The sequence below is a fragment of the Lepus europaeus genome, chromosome 2 (genome assembly GCF_033115175.1).
Source record: "Lepus europaeus isolate LE1 chromosome 2, mLepTim1.pri, whole genome shotgun sequence".
Classification (NCBI taxonomy): Eukaryota; Metazoa; Chordata; class Mammalia; order Lagomorpha; family Leporidae; genus Lepus; species Lepus europaeus.
The window spans coordinates 67540120-67559450 of NC_084828.1; the positions used below are offsets into that span (position 1 = coordinate 67540120).

General features: G+C 40.3%; 1 protein-coding gene across 1 annotated transcript in view; it reads left to right on the forward strand.

The window, feature by feature from the left end:
* Positions 1-11943: 11943 nt before the first annotated feature.
* CD96 (CD96 molecule) overlaps positions 11944-19331 on the forward strand; it is a 116699-nt gene continuing 109311 nt past the window's right edge. The window contains exons 1-2 of the mRNA XM_062207887.1: positions 11944-12176; positions 14014-14370. Of these exons, the coding sequence (XP_062063871.1) occupies positions 12116-12176; positions 14014-14370 (418 nt within the window). The 5' untranslated portion in view covers positions 11944-12115. The remainder of the gene's footprint in view (positions 12177-14013; positions 14371-19331) is intronic.

Here is a 19331-nt window from a genome sequence, read left to right on the forward strand (position 1 = left end):
TCAACAGGTTTCCTTTTTTGTGCTTGGTTAGTTGTCACTGATCAGGGAGAACATATGATATTTGTCCCTTTGGGACTGGCTTAATTCACTCAGCATGATGTGTTCCAGATTCCTCCATTTTGTTGCAAATGACTGGATTTCATTGTTTTTGACTGCTGTATAGTATTCTATAGAGTACATGTCCCATAATTTCTTTATCCAGTCTACTGTTGATGGGCATTTAGGTTGATTACAGGTATTAGCTATTGTGAATTGAGCTGCAATAAACATTAAGGTGCAGATGGCTTTTTCGTTTGCCAATTTCATTTCCTTTGGGTAAATTCCAAAGAGTGGGATGGCTGGGTTGTATGGTAGGGTTATATTCAAGTTTCTGAGGAATCTCCAGACTGACTACCCTGGGATAATTCATCCCACGGGGAGCAGTAACTTCAGTGAATGCTTAGTCACTACTGACGGCAAAAGTCGTATTGCATGACTTTTCAGATATTTTTAAATTACATGCATTTATATGTAAGATACCTGGATTTTACAATGTTCCTTTTCTCATTTACAGCATTAGACCTTTAACTCTCTGGTTTTCAGATAAAAGATTCTTGTCAATGGTAGAAGTAAGCTTGTCACCCTAATTTCTGTCTGTCTTAAATACAACTATTGAATTCTATGGCTCAAGTAACAAGGATTTCCTTATTTTCTACAGTTGATTTGAGCACTTAGGAAGCCAGTCATACAATGTCTTACAACTTATTCATTCTGCCAAGGTATATATTGTCTGCTTTCTTGTGAGTTACTAACTTTCTTCACCTTACATACTCAGCAGAAGACCTGAAGCTCATAATTGGTGGTGGATCCAATGGGAGTCACATTTGCAATGAGATCCTCTCCCTGATAATGCTGAAATGGCATCAGACAGGAAGAGAGATTTTTTTTTCTTCTTTGTCTCCTGCATAGAGCAATCCTAGTGCCCAACAGGTAGGTAGAGCCCAGTATTTTTTAAGAAGTTCAGAAGAATGAAGGCTCTATCTTATTTTGACCATTTATATTAGTTTTGACCAGTTTACAGCAATGTTGTTGACCTTGTAAAATGAGTGTGCCATATTATACCATTGATAGGAAATGGTATTACTTAAGAAATTTTCACCAAATTCTTCATATAGTATTTCTTATGAACACAGTACCACTCAGGGGGCTGGGAAATATAGCAGTGAGTAAGCACACAGCATTAGAATACTTTGGAATATACCACGCGGGTGCAGGGGCCTAGAGGCTTGGGCCGTCTTCTACTGCTTTCCCAGACCAGAGAGCTGGATCGGGGGTGGAGCGGCCGGGTCTTGAGCCGGCACCCGTGTGGGATGCAGGCAATTCAGGCCAGGGCATTCGCCCACTGTGCCACAGCACTGGCCCCATCATTTGTTTTCTAATTGATTTATTAAAAGTTAGCAATAGTAACTGATGAAATCTTTACTTAATATATGCTAAATTGATCTTCTGTATATAAAGGTAATTGAAAATGAATCTTGATGTGAATGGAATGGGAGAGGGAGCGGGAGATGGGAGGTTGCGGGTGGGAGGGAAATTATGGGGGGGAGAAAGCCATTGTAATCCATAAACTGTACTTTGGAAATTTATATTTACTAAATAAAAGTTAAAAAAAAAATTAAAAAAAAAAAAAGAATACTTTGGAATATAATTCCCTGGAAGGGTAGTGGAGACAGAAGAGAGTGAAAACAAGGAAGAAGGGAAGTCAATCCAAGGATGCATAGTCAGGCAGCTTGTACTTTAGCTGTGTCTGTGTCCTTCTGGATGCCCTCTTAGGGGCCATGTAGAATACACCATAGATTCTTCCATCTGAACAAGTGACAGAAGTTGAGAGACTTATTTGCCAACTCCTACTTTTCATTGGCTAAATGTTGCCCCGCAGGAGTATTAGCTTCCTCACACTTCCAGGGTCACACATGTGTATGCCTGGATGCGTGGAGTAAGGCCACACATGGGTTAGGGTGGAGATGGCCAGAACTCAAAGTGGGAGGTATTCAGGATACCTGAACAGAGGTGCTCTGAGGTTGTGCATGTGAGCAATCTGCAGCCTCCACAACGTCTGAAGTGAAAGATGGAGGTGGCACTGTGATATAATAGGAAATACATCCTTTGTCTCTGCCCCTGGTTCTTGGCACATAGCTCCTAAAACTGAAATCTCTCAAGTGACAAGTTTCTTGGTGTATACTGATACGATGACTGATGGCTTGGGGCTAGTGGTTAGAAGAACCAATATGTATTAAAGGATTGGAACTTTCAGTCCAACTCCCCAAAATTGTAAGGAGATGAGACTGAAAGTTGAGCTTATCACCAGTGACCAATGACTAAATCAATTGTGTTATACAATGGAACCTCAGTAAAACCTCAAAAGCACAGAGTTCATGTATTTGTAGATTACTGAACACATGGAAGGAGGTGGGCCCAGGAAGGGAATGGAGTTCTAAGCTCTTTCTCAGATGCCTTGCGCTGTGCATCTCTTCCATCTAGTAGCTCATCTGTACCCTTTGTAATACTCTTTACAATAAGTGGGCAAATGTAAGTGATGTGTTTCCTTAGTTCTGTGAGCTGCTCTAGTAAACTAATAGGATCCAAGAATGCAGCATGAGAATCCTGATTTTCAACTGATCAGAGGTATGGGTCATAATCTGGGACTTGGAACTGACATCTGAAAAGGGAGACGATATCAGTGGACTGACCCCTCAGTCTGTGAGATTTGATGTCATCTCCATGTAGTGTCAGAATTGAGTTAAATTACAGGACACCCAGTTGGTGCTCACTAGAGAACTGCCGAATTGCTTGGTACATGAGGAAAAGCCCCCAGACATCTGGTGTCAGGCGTGATATGTTAGGTCGCTGCACACAAGAGGAGAAAACACTTTGAATTTTTCCCGACTTTATTGTAAGGATACTTGGTAAGTCTGAAGAGGTGACTGGTGTACCAAGCTCTGGGCTTCCCATATTACATTTAATAGAAAGTGACCCTATACCAACAAGAAAACAAATAACTTAATTTCTCTTGGTGATAAACAGTATGAAGAAAACACGGCTGTTGAAATGATGGAGACTTATGGTAAGACATCTTTAGACAGTCACAGGGACAAGGAAAGGCCTCTCTGGGGCAGGGACACTGGAACAACCCCAGAATGGAAAAATCAAGTCACATAAAAAGAGTATTCCAAGCAGAGCAATGCAAAGGCCCTGGGGTTTTACCAACACAGAAAGCTTAAGGGACAGGAAGCAGGAGGACAGGACTGTGAGGAGTGAGGGAGCACTGGATCAGGGCGGGAGGAGGCATGGAGACACACAAGACCACTTAAGCTGCAGTGAAGTGTGTGGATGCCCTAGAGATTTATGAAAAGCTGAGCATCTGAGGTGTTCACCTTTTCCAAGCAACCATCAAGATCTCTGACCCATTGTTATTTCACCAAGTTACACATCCAAATTATATATGCTAATGAATTGCTCTAATAAGGAGTGCACCTGTTTAACAGCTCATAATCCACAATTCAGCGTGGCTTTGCTGTCCCTTACAATACAATAGCACTCATTAAATGATTAATCATTCTTTACTGGAGAAAAAAATAGTCTAAAGAATAGGCAAAGTCTTCAGTTCAATTTTTTTTGTTTTGAGCTGAATAACTCCGTGATGTCAGAATCGTTAGTCCCCACATTGGGCAGCAGAGTCCTCCTTTACAATGTGAAGGACTTGATTCTCTGAGGTTCCATGGTTTTCTTACTGTAGATCAGGGGGAAATTGATGCAAGTTGGACAAATGCCAAGTGGATTACAACTTTCTCAACAGCAACAAGGTGTGGTATTGTTTTTGTAAAAAAGACTTTGAGGATCTTCAACTTACTTAAGAAAACTTTCTATGTACAATGTTTTCCATTGTTCCTTTGTTTCTATCATTGTCTAACCTCCCTACAAACACAGCGTTCCCAGCTAGCTGCTGGGTGATTCTGGCAGCTTCATTGTTAAGTCACTGGTTGTGTGTCCTGAGGATGGAGAGGCTACACAAAGAGAGAATTGTTTGGAGATATAAATACTTGTAGGAGACTTGTAGTGTTTTCCAGAAGCAAACTAAAGGAAAAATACATAATAAAAGGCAAAAGGACAGTGAAAGTTATAAAACATGGGATGTGACTAATTCAATGCTTTTTTTTAAAAAGATTTATTTTATTTATTTGAAAGACAGAGTTACAGAGAGAGAGGAGAGGCAGAGAGAGAGAGAGAGAGAGAGAGAGAGAGAGAGAGGTCTTCCATTCGATGGTTCACTCCCCAAATGGCCACAACGGCCAAAGCTGCGCCTATCTGAAGCCAGGAGCCAGGAGGTCTCCCATGTAGGTGCAGGGGCCCATTGGGCCATCTTCTACTGCTTTCCCAGGCCACAGCAGAGAGCTGGATCAGAAGAGGAGCAGCTGGGACTAGAACCGGTGCCCATGCCAGTGCTTCAGGCCAGGGCTTTAACCCACTGAGCCACAGCACCAGCCCCTAATTCAATGCTTTTAATTAAAAGCATGACAGGATGGGTGGGTGACACAGGGTTAAGTTACTGCCTGGGATCCCTGCATCCCATACTTGAGTGCCTGGATTGACTCTCAGGTGACAACTCAAATGCTTCAGTTCCTGCCACCCAGGTGGGAGATCCTGCCTCCGGCTTTAGCCTGGTGCAGCTCTGGCTGTTGTGGACATTGGAGAGTGATCCAACAGATGAAAAGGTGAAAGATTCTGTGTGTGTGTGTGTGTGTGTTTCTGTCCCTCTGCCTTTCAAATAAAAATATTTTTAAGAAGTTTAAAAGAAAAAAAAAAATAGTATGCCTTGCTTTATCCACAGTTAGTCAGAATTCCTCCAAGAAAATAAATTTTAAAACAGCCAAAAGAACAAATACAGGAACTGCTCCAACAAATACACACTCCTACACACATACACACACACATTGCACACTATATATGTGTGCATATATGTATGTATGTGTGTAATATACATAAGCACATATATCTGAATATATATAACAAGCTTAGTGTTGTTTCCTCTGTGATCTTCAGGTGCACATTAATTTAAAGAAAGATAAATGCCAAGAGCATTTTGAAATGTGTATTTTCTAGATTATTTTTACTTGTGAATATATTAAAGACAACTTTTATTTTAATTTTTTAAATGTTTGATTTCCATGGTGAACATGCTGCATGGCTGGATGAATTGCTTAATGGTGTAAAATAAGACTCAGCACACGAGTAGTACAGGATTCTTCATGACAAGCCCTTCATCCTGGGCAAGACAGGTTTGTGTCCTGTGGTCTCAGTTTCTCCATCTGTAGAATGAAGTGTTCTGTGCATAGCAGCTGATCAACTACATTTCCTTCTAATGCCAATGCTGGACAGATCTTGGCAGGAAGTAGGCAGCAAGCATGCTCATGCCTCTGTTTTTGGTGCATTCATAAAAGAGGCAAATCTAAAAAGGTTAGACTTCAGTGCAAAGGAAAGGAATATGCCCTTATACATAGCTATTTTCTATATTCTTATGATCCATCCTGAACTGGAGATTAGAATGTAACCCGTGGACTCTCTAAGATCCTGAATCATGAAATAAAATAAATGAAATAATGTTCACTGCAAGGTTTTCATTAAACTAAAAATGTGAAACAATATATTTTAAAAGATGCTCAATCGCAAGAACTAATTATCTATGCTATTTATTTCTTGTCCTTATTTCTATCCTACCCCTTCCCAGAAAAGAATTTGGTTTAGTTCTAAGTTAACCAGAAAATTTTGCTAATTTCAATTTTCTGTTCCCTAATAACACTACTTAGTTTAGGTTGTATTTAGCTACAATTAAAATCAACAAATTCCTAAGTCAGTCTTTCTCTCTGTCTCTCTCTCTCTCCCTGTGTCTCTCTCTGTCTCTCTCATGCATGCTCTATTACTCTCATTCTTGTTTGTAAACTCAAGACTTTATTTAAAAAGAATTATTGATGGGGAAAACAAAGCTGGTGGAATTACTGGCAAAAGGCTGGACCACACCCCTGGTTGACTTTACTTAGGCCCATTGTTTTCATCATGTGTAGAAACATCATATATCTATGTGACTTACAGTTATAAAAATAGAATGTGGTTAAGAATATTACTGTAGTAGCCCACAAAAGGACCACAGTATATAATTTTGTTCCACACTATATGTTTTAAGCTCTAAAATCAATTGCAACACTTCTTGAATTTTTAAAGGTATTTTTTCTTCATCCATTGAATGTGAAGAGACATTTTAGATTAACTTCAGGAGCCGGAACTGTGGCTCAATAGGCTAATCCTCCGCCTGCGGCACTGGCACCCTGGGTTCTAGTCCCAGTTGCAGTGTTGGATTCTGTCCCGGTTGCTCCTCTTCCAGTCCAGCTCTCTGCTGTGGCCCGGGAGTGCAGTGGAGGATGGCCCAAGTCCTTGGGCCCTGCACGTGCTTAGGAGACCAGGAGAAGCACCTGGCTCCGGGCTTCGGATCAGCATGGTGCACTGGCCGCAGTGCGCTGGCAGCAGCTGCCACTGGGGGGTGAACCAACGGGAAAGGAAGACCTTTCTCTCTGTCTCTCTCTCTCACTGTCTTCTCTGCCTGTCAAAAAAAAAAAATTAACTTCAAGACTTTGAAGCCAGGTAAAATGTAAAATTTAGAATATTTCTTCTAATTGTGGCTATGATAATTTTATAAATATTCATTATTTCTTAAATGTATTTCCAAAAAATCAATATTATTATTAAGTTATTATTGAGTCAGTATTAGATTCCCAGTATTGGTTAGGTGTGTATATATATATATATATATATATATGTATTTCTCTGATGATGAAAACTATATAGTACCTCTCTATGATAGGAAGAAAAGCTCTATACTCCTCAGTCTGGAGCTCAAAGTTCTCCATAATCTCAGTTTACTGTTTGGACAGTTTTGTCTCTCAATATCCTCCTCTCCATCAGGACAAACTACTCACTGCATTGGCCTTGAACTTCAACATATCCAAGAGTTGGCTCTTCCCATTTCCTCTGCCTCAAAAGACTTACCTGTGGCTTCCACCAGGCTGACTTCTCCAGTATAAGGCAGAGTGCAGATTTCACACTTCAGATATTCCTGACCCATTTGTTCCCTGAGACAGCTCCCCGTTTCTAAAGTTCAGTGTTGCCTATTCACCTGGGCCCTGCCTTGTATCACCAGATCTTTTAGAGCACATGGATGCTATCTCTGCACCTAAATTTGAGTTTTATCCTTTGTATTTCTAACTATTCTAGAACTATACCTTAAGAATTGGCTCTAGAATGGCACCATAGCTCAACAGGCTAATCCTCTGCCTTGCAGCGCCGGCACACCGGGTTCTAGTCCTGGTCAGGACACTGGATTCTGTCCTGGTTGCCCCTCTTCCAGGCCAGCTCTCTGCTGTGGCCAGGGAGTGCAGTGGAGGATGGCCCTGCACCCCATGGGAGAACAGGAGTAGCACCTGGCTCCTGGCTTCGGATCAGCGCGGTGCGCCGGCCGCAGCGGTCATTGGAGGGTGAACCAACGGCAAAGGAAGACCTTTCTCTCTGTCTCTCTCTCTCACTGTCCACTCTGCCTGTCACAAAAAAAAAAAAAAAATGACTCTCAATACATATTTTTTTAATTACCTGAAACATTAAGCATCTTAGTTTCTAAGCATTTTGGGAAAATCAATCAAGCAAAGCTATGATACTTCATTTTTAATGTAAGTAAAGAATAAATTCCAAGAAAAAACAGTAATAGTTGAGTTGATTACCCTGCAAACCACAAAAGTAGGTTTACTTTTTGCTCAGGTTCCTATTTCTGAAAATGTCCTTTTATCATTGAGTATGTTTAGATAGAGCATTTAAACAGTTTGCCCAAGACATATAACCATGGCTTGCTTGGTAGCAAAAATAATGTGTGTTCCTGCTTCCCTTTGTGAAGAATTGAATTTCCCTCTGAAGTTCAAGAAGTTCAGGATTTCTTTTTGTGTGTGAAACTGGCTGCTTCTGTTTTCTCTTTACATGCCGCAGACTGTAATCTAAGGCAGAAGAAATGTTGAGCAATTGGGAGTTGGTGAGTAGGCAGGATAACAGAAGAGATTGACATGACTTCCTCAGAAGAGTTATTTTTAAGTATAGAGAATGCCTATCCCCATGCTGAAAGGGCCTTTAGAAAATATTACCAGGACTGAAAGGCAATGGGGGCAACTCCCGCACCTGAGGTGTGCTGTTCTGCAGGGCACTGCTGCCACCTGCTGCATGCAAACAGCCATAGAGTAGCTGTTGGCTGGCTCTTGTAGCCACCAAGCACCACATGCGTTCAGCTAATATTTTGTGAGTGTATGAAATTTTTCTTCTCTCTTAGCCTGGGAAGATTGCGAAGAAAACTCAGTCAAATCTGATGTCTCCAAGCCACAGAAATTTCTCAGTTTAAGAACCGTGAACCAGGCCCTTGAATAACACTCAGGCAGTGCAGATTTGCTTAGTAGCCATTGATCAGGTACCTTATATAGGGTAGCCCAACTCCAATAAGAAGGATTCTGGGGTCGGTGTCATGGCACAGCAGGTTAAGCTGCTGGCTGGGACATGGGCATCCCATATCAGAGCGCAGGTTCAGTCCTAGTTGTTCCACTTCCAACCAGCTCCCTGCTAGTATGTCTGGAAAAGCAGCAGAAGATGGCCCAAGTGTCTGAGCACTGGCCACCCACATGCGAGAACTGATAGAGTTCTAGTCTCTGGCTTCAGTCTGGCCCAGCCTCCAAAAATGGAGACATTTAGGGGTGAACCAGCAGAGAGAATTTCTCTCTCCCTCTCTCCTCCTCTTTCACTCCCTCTCTCTCTCCCTCTCTGTCTGTAACTCTTTCTTTCAAATAAATAATTTTTTTTAAAAAAAAAAGCAAAGATTCTACTTAATGTAATTCTATTCTATGTAGCTCTGGCAAATAAATTGCAATTCTCTTTTTTCCTAGTGTGAATTTTTTTTTTTTTAATATTTGCTTCACTTTGATGTAATTAAATATAGGAGACCTCTAAATACTCCAAAGCTCTTATTGTTCAACAAAGTTCAATTTTATTTGTTTCTTCTTAGGTAATTTCCTCCTAATATGTCAAAGAGAGTGAGGTGATGGAACCCCTTCTCCTGGCTTGTAATATATCCTGATCTAATAGGGACACCAGCTTGCGGACCAGGGTTTTCATACTATACATCCTTGCATCTTTTTGAAGCTAAGTGGCATCATTTTGCTATACTGGGATTTTCACCGGGGAAAAGAAAAGAGGAGAGAACCCAGAGCAATCACGTCCCTTCCAGTCCTTTGGTGAAGGACTGTAAGCCTACTAGCCCTCCTGGAGACATCATTGTTAGCAGCAACTGACCCCATGTCCAAGTGACCTGAAAAATATAGGGAGGGGGGTGGCAACAAAGGTTCGGGGAAAGTCAGTAACTTCATCTACTGGCCTTTGCAGGAAACATCATTAACTGAGTAGTAATGAATCAGCATGGTAATTATCGTGGCAAGGGTTTGCAGGGGTTGTGGTAGGAGACAGCCTAGGCATCCAGGAAGACAGTAGCCCTTGTTTAACCACATGCAAGTCTCTCCTCCCTCTGTAGAGTCTAATATTCCAAAGGGGAAGGATGATTCCTTATGTCTTAGCATTACCCATACATAAAGACATTCTACCCAAAATTAGCTCTCCCTGGGCACATACGAATAATTTCCTTGGGAAGACAATTCATCCTGCTGCTTTGTCTTCAGTGTTTCATGGTGGTGCTATATTCTTTTTTTTTTCAATTACAGGTATATTTATTAGTTAGGTTTAATATTTTTTTCTTTTTTTTAACTTTTATTTAATGAATATAAATTTCCAAAGTACAGCTTATGGATTACAATGGCTTTCCCTCCCCCCCCCCATAACTTCCCTCCCACCCACAACCCTCCCCTTTCCCACTCCCTCTCCCCTTCCATTCACATCAAGATTCGTTTTCAATTCTCTTTATATACAGAAGATCAGTTTAGTATATATTAAGTAAAGATTTCAACATTTTGCCCCCTCATAGTAACACAAAGTGAAAAATACTGTTGGAGTACTAGTTATGGCATTAAATCACAATGTACTGCACATTAAGGACAGAGATCCTACATGATATTTTTTAAAAATTGATTAATTTTCTATGAAATTTCCAATTTAAAACCAAGGGTTTTTTTTTTTTTCATTTTCAATTATCTTTATATACAGAAGATCAACTCAGTATATACTAAGATTTCATCAGTTTGCACCCACACAGAAACACAAAGTGTAAAAATACTGTTTCAGTACTAATTATAGCATTACTTCACATTAGACAACACATTAAGGACAGATCCCACATGAGACGTAAGTACACAGTGACTCCTGTTGCTGACTTAACAATTTGACACTCTTGTTTACGGCATCAGTAATCTCCCTAGGCTCTAGTCATGAGTTGCCAAGGCTATGGAAGCTTTTAGGATTTGCTGACTTTGATCTTATTCCGAAAGGGTCATAGTCAAAGTGGAAGTTCTCTCCTCCCTTCAGAGAAAGGTACCTCCTTCTTTGATGACCCTGTTCTTTCCACTGGGATCTCACAGAGATCTTTCATTTAGGTTTTCTTGCTTTTTATTTTTTCCAGAATGTCTTGGCTTTCCATGTCTATAATACTCTCATGGGATCTTGAGCCAGATCCGAATGCTTTAAGGGCTGATTCTGAGGCCAGAGTGCTATTTAGGACATCTGCCATTCTATGAGTCTGCTGTGTATCCCGCTTCCCATGTTGGATCGTTCTCTCCCTTTTTGATTCTATCAGTTAGTATTAGCAGACATTAGTCTTGTTTGTGTGATCCCTTTGACTCTTAGACCTATCAATGTGATCAATTGTGAACTGAAGTTGATCACTTGGACTAGTGAGATGGCATTGGTACATGCCACCTTGATGGGATTGTATTGGAATCCCCTGGTGCCTATATTCTCTAAATGAGATTAGGACCACAGTGTTTCACCAGTTTGCCATATGGTTGTACGGAGACACATGTTGATTCATTGGTTTTCTTTGTCCTTTAAATTGTCCTGCAGTTTTCATCCTGGTGTATTTCTTAGTGCCAGAGGAGTGAAGAAAGCCTGCTGTATCTGCAGCCCTGATTTGGCCAGGGATAGACATGGTGTGCTTGCATGAATAATCCAATGTTTTCTCCAAAGGGTCGCTTCCCTGAAATCCAGCAGCAGTCCTTTATAAGCAGAAGCACCTGGACAGGTGTAACAGGCTGGGAAGCTAGTTGGGCTGGGAGATTCTCTGCCTTTGGAGTCTCACTGTTGCTGTTTTGCTCTATGTTGTTTTTGGCTTAGGTAGAGATAAATTCTTCTGCCATCAGCAAAAAGGAATCCAGCTAGTGTGGGGGAGACTTCCCACTCTGACTTCCAGCCCATCCCAGAAAAGCGGTAGAAAAGGAGTCCCCACTTAGTCACTCCCAGGAGCTGTGGATTTCCCCCCAAAAGAGAGATCAGAAAAAGAGGTTTACTGGCAGCCGCGACTTACTCCTTATTACTTTTCAGATTTTATTAAAATTAAAGGTGTCGATTCTTTGTTCTTTCACCCCAGAGCAACTCAGGAAAGAAAACATATCTTCAGATTGAACAGCAAAACTATTATGAAAGACACCAAGTGCACATTTGTTAGATGACTTAACGCTCTTGAAAAAAACGTATAAACAGCACGCTGCAGATTTCCTTCCTTTGGATTTTAGAAGCAGCTTGACTGACAAGGAGATTCTGAGTGAGAGACTTTGGATACTGAAAAGCCTTTCAAAGGTGATACACAAGATTTCAGAGAACAAGTTCAACATTGTTCTCTTGAATGTTATACTTAGCCCTGAACCACAATACTTTCCTGTCTGTGTTTCATTTCCTGGGGGCTTGCCAAGTGATAAACAGACCCACGCATGTGGTAGATTTGGGGTTTTGGTTTTTGCGTGTTTTTTTAGCACGAATAGGGGGCTGACGTTTGCTTAGTTAAAGACATCAATTGACTTCTGGGATGATTGTGGAAATGCTGGTGTAAGGTCTTCAGGAGACAATGGAGAAAACATGGACATTCTGTGCTGTCTATTCCATCATCCAGATTCATTTTGTCAGGGGTAAGCCTTCTGGTTGTCCTTTCTTGTCAGAACGGCTGCTTTCAGGGCCTCTGTTCATTTAAAATGCCTTGTGACTGCTACTGAAATTGATCACAAAGGGCGAATCGTTACTGAGGTTTTCAGTTATGTATGTAAGTGGCAGCTATTGCAGAGATGTTCGAGTTGGAAGGAATGACTAACGAACATTGCAAACAAGAAAGGAATGAGTGGTTGGGGCCTCAGCTCCGAGGCATTTTCACCCGTTTCCTGCCTAAAAGGATCTCTGGAGTAATTGGGAAATTGTGCTTCTTGGAAACGAAATGCTCTCCAAATGATATAACAACACCGGAAACTGAAAAAATAAAAATCATATCGTCCATGCTCAGAGAGCTGTGCTTAACTATTCTGTCTCAAATATCCCTTTTCTTTCGGATGTAACAAGCATTTCTCCTCCCAGTACCAAGGTCCTCGGGAGTTGAAAATATGTTGAATTTTAATGAGGCATGTATTGGTACAAATCCGGGAGACAAAGTGGAGTCCTAATGACAATGGGAACCAGAGCCTACAGGACCTACTTAAAAACAGAAGGAAGAAAGATTAGTTCTGCATTCCATCATGCGAGGGGATGTTAGTGAGCCTGAGTATCTTAAGAATTAACTGTGCTTTTCTGCTATAGCCAAATAGCTTTTAAGTAGAATTTCTAAAGGAAATAATGTAGATAGCATCAGAGGCATAGCAATAGGCAAAGGAGAGCTCTCACAGGAAGTTAGAATAATCTAACTGCTGTCTCCCCAAACTTTTGCATCCACAAAAGTGTAATAATCCCCATTTGTCAAGTACCTTTGAGAGTCTTGTTTCTTCTCAGTTGCTTGTCATCTTTTATCTTTTCCTGCTGTGAGCTTCCGGTGGTACTTGTCACAATAATATATCAGTTCTGTAACAGTGTTCCATGTTAATTCAAAAACGGAGGCCAACACTATTGAATGTGTGTCAAAGGCACGATGCTTATCAGAGTTGAAGTGAGCTTTACCACTGGGTCAGATTACTGAGGCGAGCAAGCATCTTCTCCTTTATGTTGATTATTTCAGAGTGTTAATTGAGAGGTATTGAGTGGAATTTCAATGCAGGTGTTTTCTTCCCTCTCCACCTTAGTGATCTAGCTAAATGGAAAAGATGGTCCTTTGAATTCTCATATACAGAAAGTCAGATTTCTTATCCTCATCAACTGTATTAAATTTGGAGGTTAGACAGGTTATAGAAGGATTAGTTTTTGGACAACCAAGTTCATCTTTCTACTGGATGTGTGACTTTGAACAAAGAGCTTCATCTCTCTGATTCAATTTCCATGTTGTTGGAGGCTTAAAAACATCACTTTCATATTGTGTAAGCAGGATTAAACAATCTACCATAAAAAAGCACTGTATACATATGTACTTATGTATTTTCTAAACTTGTTGCATACATAGCCAGCATTTTTACAGTTTCAGAAAGCACTACTTGGATGCTATATTGAGCTGTTGATTTATAACCAAAAAAGTCAATTATATATTACATGTAAGAATCATTGTCTTACTAAGTTTGCCAGTGGGATTCAATTTTTGAATAGGCTTCATTTTACTCAAGTCAGAATCCCGAAATCAGTTTTTTACAGAATAGTATGTATTCAGAAGTCAGCAATTGCTCTAGTTTTCCTAAGTAAATGCCTTCTCACACACATTGAGTCTATGCCTCTCTATTCAGAGAATATCCAGCTCCCTTCCCACTTGCTCCCTCACCTCACTGAAGTGACCAGCTTTCAAATTAAGAGCCAACTCCATGTGAATTGTGCAAACGGATGACTCCTATCTTTCCTTTTCAGGAGTATGGGAAGAAGTAGTCAACGCAAGAGAAGACGTTTATGCTCTGCCTGGCTCTGATGTTGAACTGACCTGCCATATTCAGAATAAAGGTCTCTTGGTGCAGATGCAGTGGTCCAAGGTCACAGATAAAGTGGACATGATCGCCATTTATCATCCCCAACACGGCTTCTACTGTGCCCATGGCAGTCCTTGTGAGTCTCTAGTGGCTTTCACGGAAGCTCCTGGAAAAGTGACAAAATGGACACTCTTCTTAAGAAATATATCTTCCTCAGTAGGTGGGAATTATGAGTGCAGCTTTACTGTGTTTCCAGAGGGCATTCAGACTAAAACCTACAACCTTCTTATTCAGAGACATGGTAAGTATAACTGGCACAGGGAAGGAAACCCAAGCTTCCATTCAACTGTCATTCATTCAACAGATATATTTTATGAACCCATCATGGTGCTGAGCATAAAAAGGTTGAGAAGAAAGATGTACTGTCTGAAAAGGGAGATGGGAATTGATCAAATAAGTCCACAGTTAAATGCAAAATTTAATAAATGTAAAATATATCAATTGTAACAATGAGTGTCAATCATAAGGATTCTGACAGTCTCATAAAAAAGCATAGAACAGGGGCCAGAAATTTGTCCCCGAGGAAATAATACCTGATAGAAGTCTGAAGAGTGAGTAGACATTAGTACATCTGGGGTAGTAGTAGTGGGTAATCCAAGGACAGGAAACAACTTGAATGAATTTCTTCCGTATATTGGAGGAAAATGTCAGTGGGGCTGTAGATATGGTAAGGGCCAGATCATACCCCACCTGAAATCATGTTCAAAACTTTGATTTTTGCTAATCTATGGAAAGACATTGAACAATTTCCACCAAAAGAGTGGCTTTGCATTTCATAGCCTTATTATATTTGTGCTATCAAAAGGTGATACTGGATTCAGGATGAACATGGGGTGAAAGTAGAAGGAGAAGGTAGAGACAAATTAGAAGACCATCCCACTAGTCCAAAGGAGAGAAAAGAGTAGTTTGGGTGGACACAGAAAGAAAATGACATATTTTATGTATTGAGCATAAAAGATATGACTTGATTACAAAATGGTCATATGACCAAGGCAGTAGAATAAAAATTGAAGGTGACATCCAAATAGCTGGAATGCATACCTGTATTATGGTACCTTTCACTGAGATGAAGGCAAAGGAAGTGCATTGGGTTTGACGGTGAATTGATAAAAGTGATGTGGGTTTATTTAGTATGTAACGGTGCCAATAAAATTGTTGGACATGGAACAGTCACATCATACATACTTCAGGGGTCTGCATTTAGAGCATGAATCCTACATTTAGGTTCTAGCTTCTTTGTGGCTAGAAATAAATTTGACTTGGGGCCTGTTGTATAAATTTTCTAAGCCCATTTGGAAAATGATGATAATGATACTTGCCTTAAATTACCTATGCTAAAGTAAGTTATTTCCATTTCTACTAAAGGAAAGGAATGAAAATGAAAGTTAGCAAATCTAAAATATGCTGGAAATGGGATATTTTAAACCCAGAGGCAAAGTGGCCTGGTAATATAAGAAAAACCAACAATAAGAACACAAAACTTATGAAGGCCATGCTAAAGCTCTCTTAGTCAAAGCTTGTTTTTAGAAGAGAAAATTAAACCTAGTTTAATTCATAACTGAGTAGAGTGGGTGGAGTTGATTTGAAGAGAAACAGGAGACCTATATAGAGCAATGTCTAACTATACATACTTTGGAGTCAGGTAGCCTGGAACTTTTTTTATTTATTTGAAAGTCAGAATTACAGAGAGAGGAGAGAGAGAGAGAGAGAGAGAGAGAGAGAGAGAGGTGTCTTCCATCCGATGGTTCAGTCCCCAATTGGCTGCAATGGCTGGAGCTGCACCCATCCGAAGCCAGGAGCTTCTTCTCCCACACGGGTGCAGGAGCCCAAGGGCTTGGGCCATCTTCACTGCCCTCACAGGCCACAACAGAGAGCTGGATCGGAAGTGGAGCAGCCAGGTCTCTAAACGGTGCGCACAAGGGATGCTGGCACTTCAGGCCAGGGCATTAACCCACTACGCCACACTGCCGGCCCCCGGTAGCCTGGATTTGAACATTGACTCTGTCACTTACTGTGTATGTATATTGCTGTTGAGTTATTTCAAGTCTCTAACTTTTGTTTTCTTACATAAAACCTCCTTTGGGGGTACCATTAGATGACTAAATGAGATTATCTGTGTAGAGCACTTAGCACAATTCCCACCAAAAGGTAGCAGTCTGGAAATGGTAGCTTTTGTTAAAAGTAGTAATAATAATACAGAGTGGACTCTATTTCCTCAATTCTTATTTTAAAAAATTTCTCTTCCCTCTTTTTGTATTGTGGCCTAATTGGGAATCCAATATGGCATTTTCTATACATTAACACGAGTACATATTGATCCTGGCTTTGGACACACATCCTGTTCTTCCTTTCTGTATCAGTAGACAATACTATTATGTATGTGAGATTCAACCACTTCTCCACTGAGAATTAGCAACATGGACTGATGTACTCAAGAGAAAATAGAGCATGTGGTAATTCAAAATGAAAATAGCAGTGGAGATGAGGTAGCGTATTATTCGGAAAGAAGAGTGATGCTGCCTTCAAGGAAAGCATAGCCTTTGTTGTTGGAAAATTTCCTATCTTCTGATTGGTACTGTGCTGCTGATCATCTAGATCAGATGAAAGCTACTGATTTCAGGGTTACAGAAATGGTTCTGATACTGTGTTTTTGGATACAAAGGAAGAAAAATAGAAAATAACAACACAGAAGTGAAACAAATTCTTCAACACAACTGAAAAAAAATGTAAGTGTGGTATGGCACTAAGGAACAGGCACTTAACCCAGAGGAGTCAACTGCCATTCTGGAGTCCCACTGAGTCACTACCCAATGGCAAGCCATCTTTCTCGCCTCTGCTAGTTTTTTCTTTCCTTGCATCTTCTCCTCTCACTTGTATCATTCCCCTCTTATGCCTCTGTCATCTTTAAGTTTGTGAACTAGTTGGGTAAGCAAAGCACACATGCAGTACAAACAATTTGAAGCACATAAACAGATGCAAATTGAAGTGGTGTGTTAGAATTGAAAATGAAAATAGTGAGGGACCAGAGGCCGTTGGGTTAATCACCTCTTCCTGTTTCCTTTCTGTTGTCGTTTGAGTCATTCTCCCTTGTCTACTCACAAAACAGTGTGTGTCTAAATCCTGTTCCCATATTCCCTGGGGGCCTAACTGAGAAGGGATTCTGTTCTCTTTCCACAGTATTTTGTCCCTGTGTCTTAGCAGTGGATGAGAATGGGGATATAATAAACAGTTCGGCATTTGTTTCTTTTTCATTTTCATTGATAGATGTCCCTCCTAGTTTAGGAGATGTTGAATTATTCCAATAAATGCAGGTCTCTGAGTTAAGCCTTGGATTATTATATATACATTTCTATAATTTGAATGCTACTGCCTCTCATAGATTTAATATTTTTAAAATTTTTTTTGAAAGGCAGAGAGATATCTGCTGATTCTCTCCAAAATGCTCATGACATACAAAGCTGGGCCAGACCCAAGCCAGAATTCCAAAATTAAATTTGGGTCTCCAATGGGTGTCAGAGTCTCCAAGTATCTGAGCCATCATCTCTTCCTCCAAGAGTATACATTAACAGGAAGCTAGAAAAGAAAGAACCAGGACTTGAATTAGCCACTTTAATGAGGGAGTCAAGCATCCCAAGCACCTTCTTAACTGCTGTGCCAAAGGTTCACCCCAAGACTGTAAGATTTTGATGCATTTAGAAATCTGTAGTTATTAGGATCAATTTTAAGAGTACAACATGGCTTTAGCTCACAAAATTACATCAAAAGCCATAAAGAATTGTTAATGTTATTGGAAGGAGTATTAGTAATGGGAGTACTAGGAAGAGAAGTAATGATGATACAAGTAGTAATAATAGTATCAATATAATCCTGATAAAATACTGTTAATAAGCTAACACATAAAAATGGTCTGTCTGGAGACCAGTTTGCTATCAAATTTGAATGTTGACTTACCTTAAATTCTTGTGTTTGGTCTTCATCTTCCAAATGTTTTTTGAGTTTTTAAGAAGCAAGGCATCAAGGACACAGCAGTGTGCACTACAGGCAAATCGTGTCCTCACGAAGTCCAATCAGAGGACACAGACATTAGTCAAAAAACAGCCAAATGCCAAACTGCAATAGTGAGAAGTGCTCTTGCAATGAGGAAGTAGACAAGATGTGAGAGGCTGTCACAGGAAAACCAGGAATGATTTCCTGCCAAGTACTGCTCAAGCAAGAGTTAATCAGGAGAGAGTGGAGAGCACAGAAATTTACAGCAAGGAACAGGACGTAGAAGGCTCTGTGATAACAGTAAGTTATGGTACTCGATTATTCCAAATCTTTGGTACAAAATGGGGAACTTTAAGAGGAATTATGACTGGATCACAGGGATTGAAGGAAAGAAAGTTGAAGATGAGACTAAAGAGACTGGTTGCTTCAGTGAAGCGGTTTGGTTTTAATCCTAACAGTGGTAGAAAATAATTGAAAACATGGTTGTTTTGATTGGCTTTTTGGTTGTTTTGTTTTAAAAATGCATTTTGGTGGCCAAAGTTCAGGAAATTAATTGTGAAAGGTATAGAAGATAGAATAAACCAATTAGAAGGCAATAGCAGAAATCTAGATGAGAAATGCTGGTAATATTTAGTAGAGCCATGTGAAGTACTTGGATGTGAAGCTGAGACATGGGAAATATCAGATAACCAGATGGATATACAATTCCTGATTTAGGGAGGATGTGTAAATTAAAGACACAAATTGATGAGTCACCTAAGTATATGTGGTAACTATATAATATGGCAGTGAAAGAAACCATCCAGGAAGAGAAAATCAAGTGAGGAATGTAATGTGGTGCTTTAACAGAGTGATGAATGGGAAAAGATGAGTTTTTTTTTTTTAATTTTTTATTTCATAAATGTGAATTTACAAAGTGCAACTTTTGTATTGTTGTGGCTTCCCCCCCAACCTCCCTCCCTCCCGTGGCCCTCCCCTCTCCCTCTCCCATCCCACCCTTTATCAAGTTTCATTTTCAATTACCTTCATATACTGAAGATCAACTTAGTATATACTAAGCAAGGATTTCAACAGGCTGCCCTCACACAACCGCACAAGGTATAGGGTATTGTTCGATTAGTAGTGTTTTTAAGTTTCATAGTAAAACACATTAAGGACAGAGATCCTACGTGGGGAGCATGTACCCAGTGACTCCCGTTGTTGATTTAACAATTG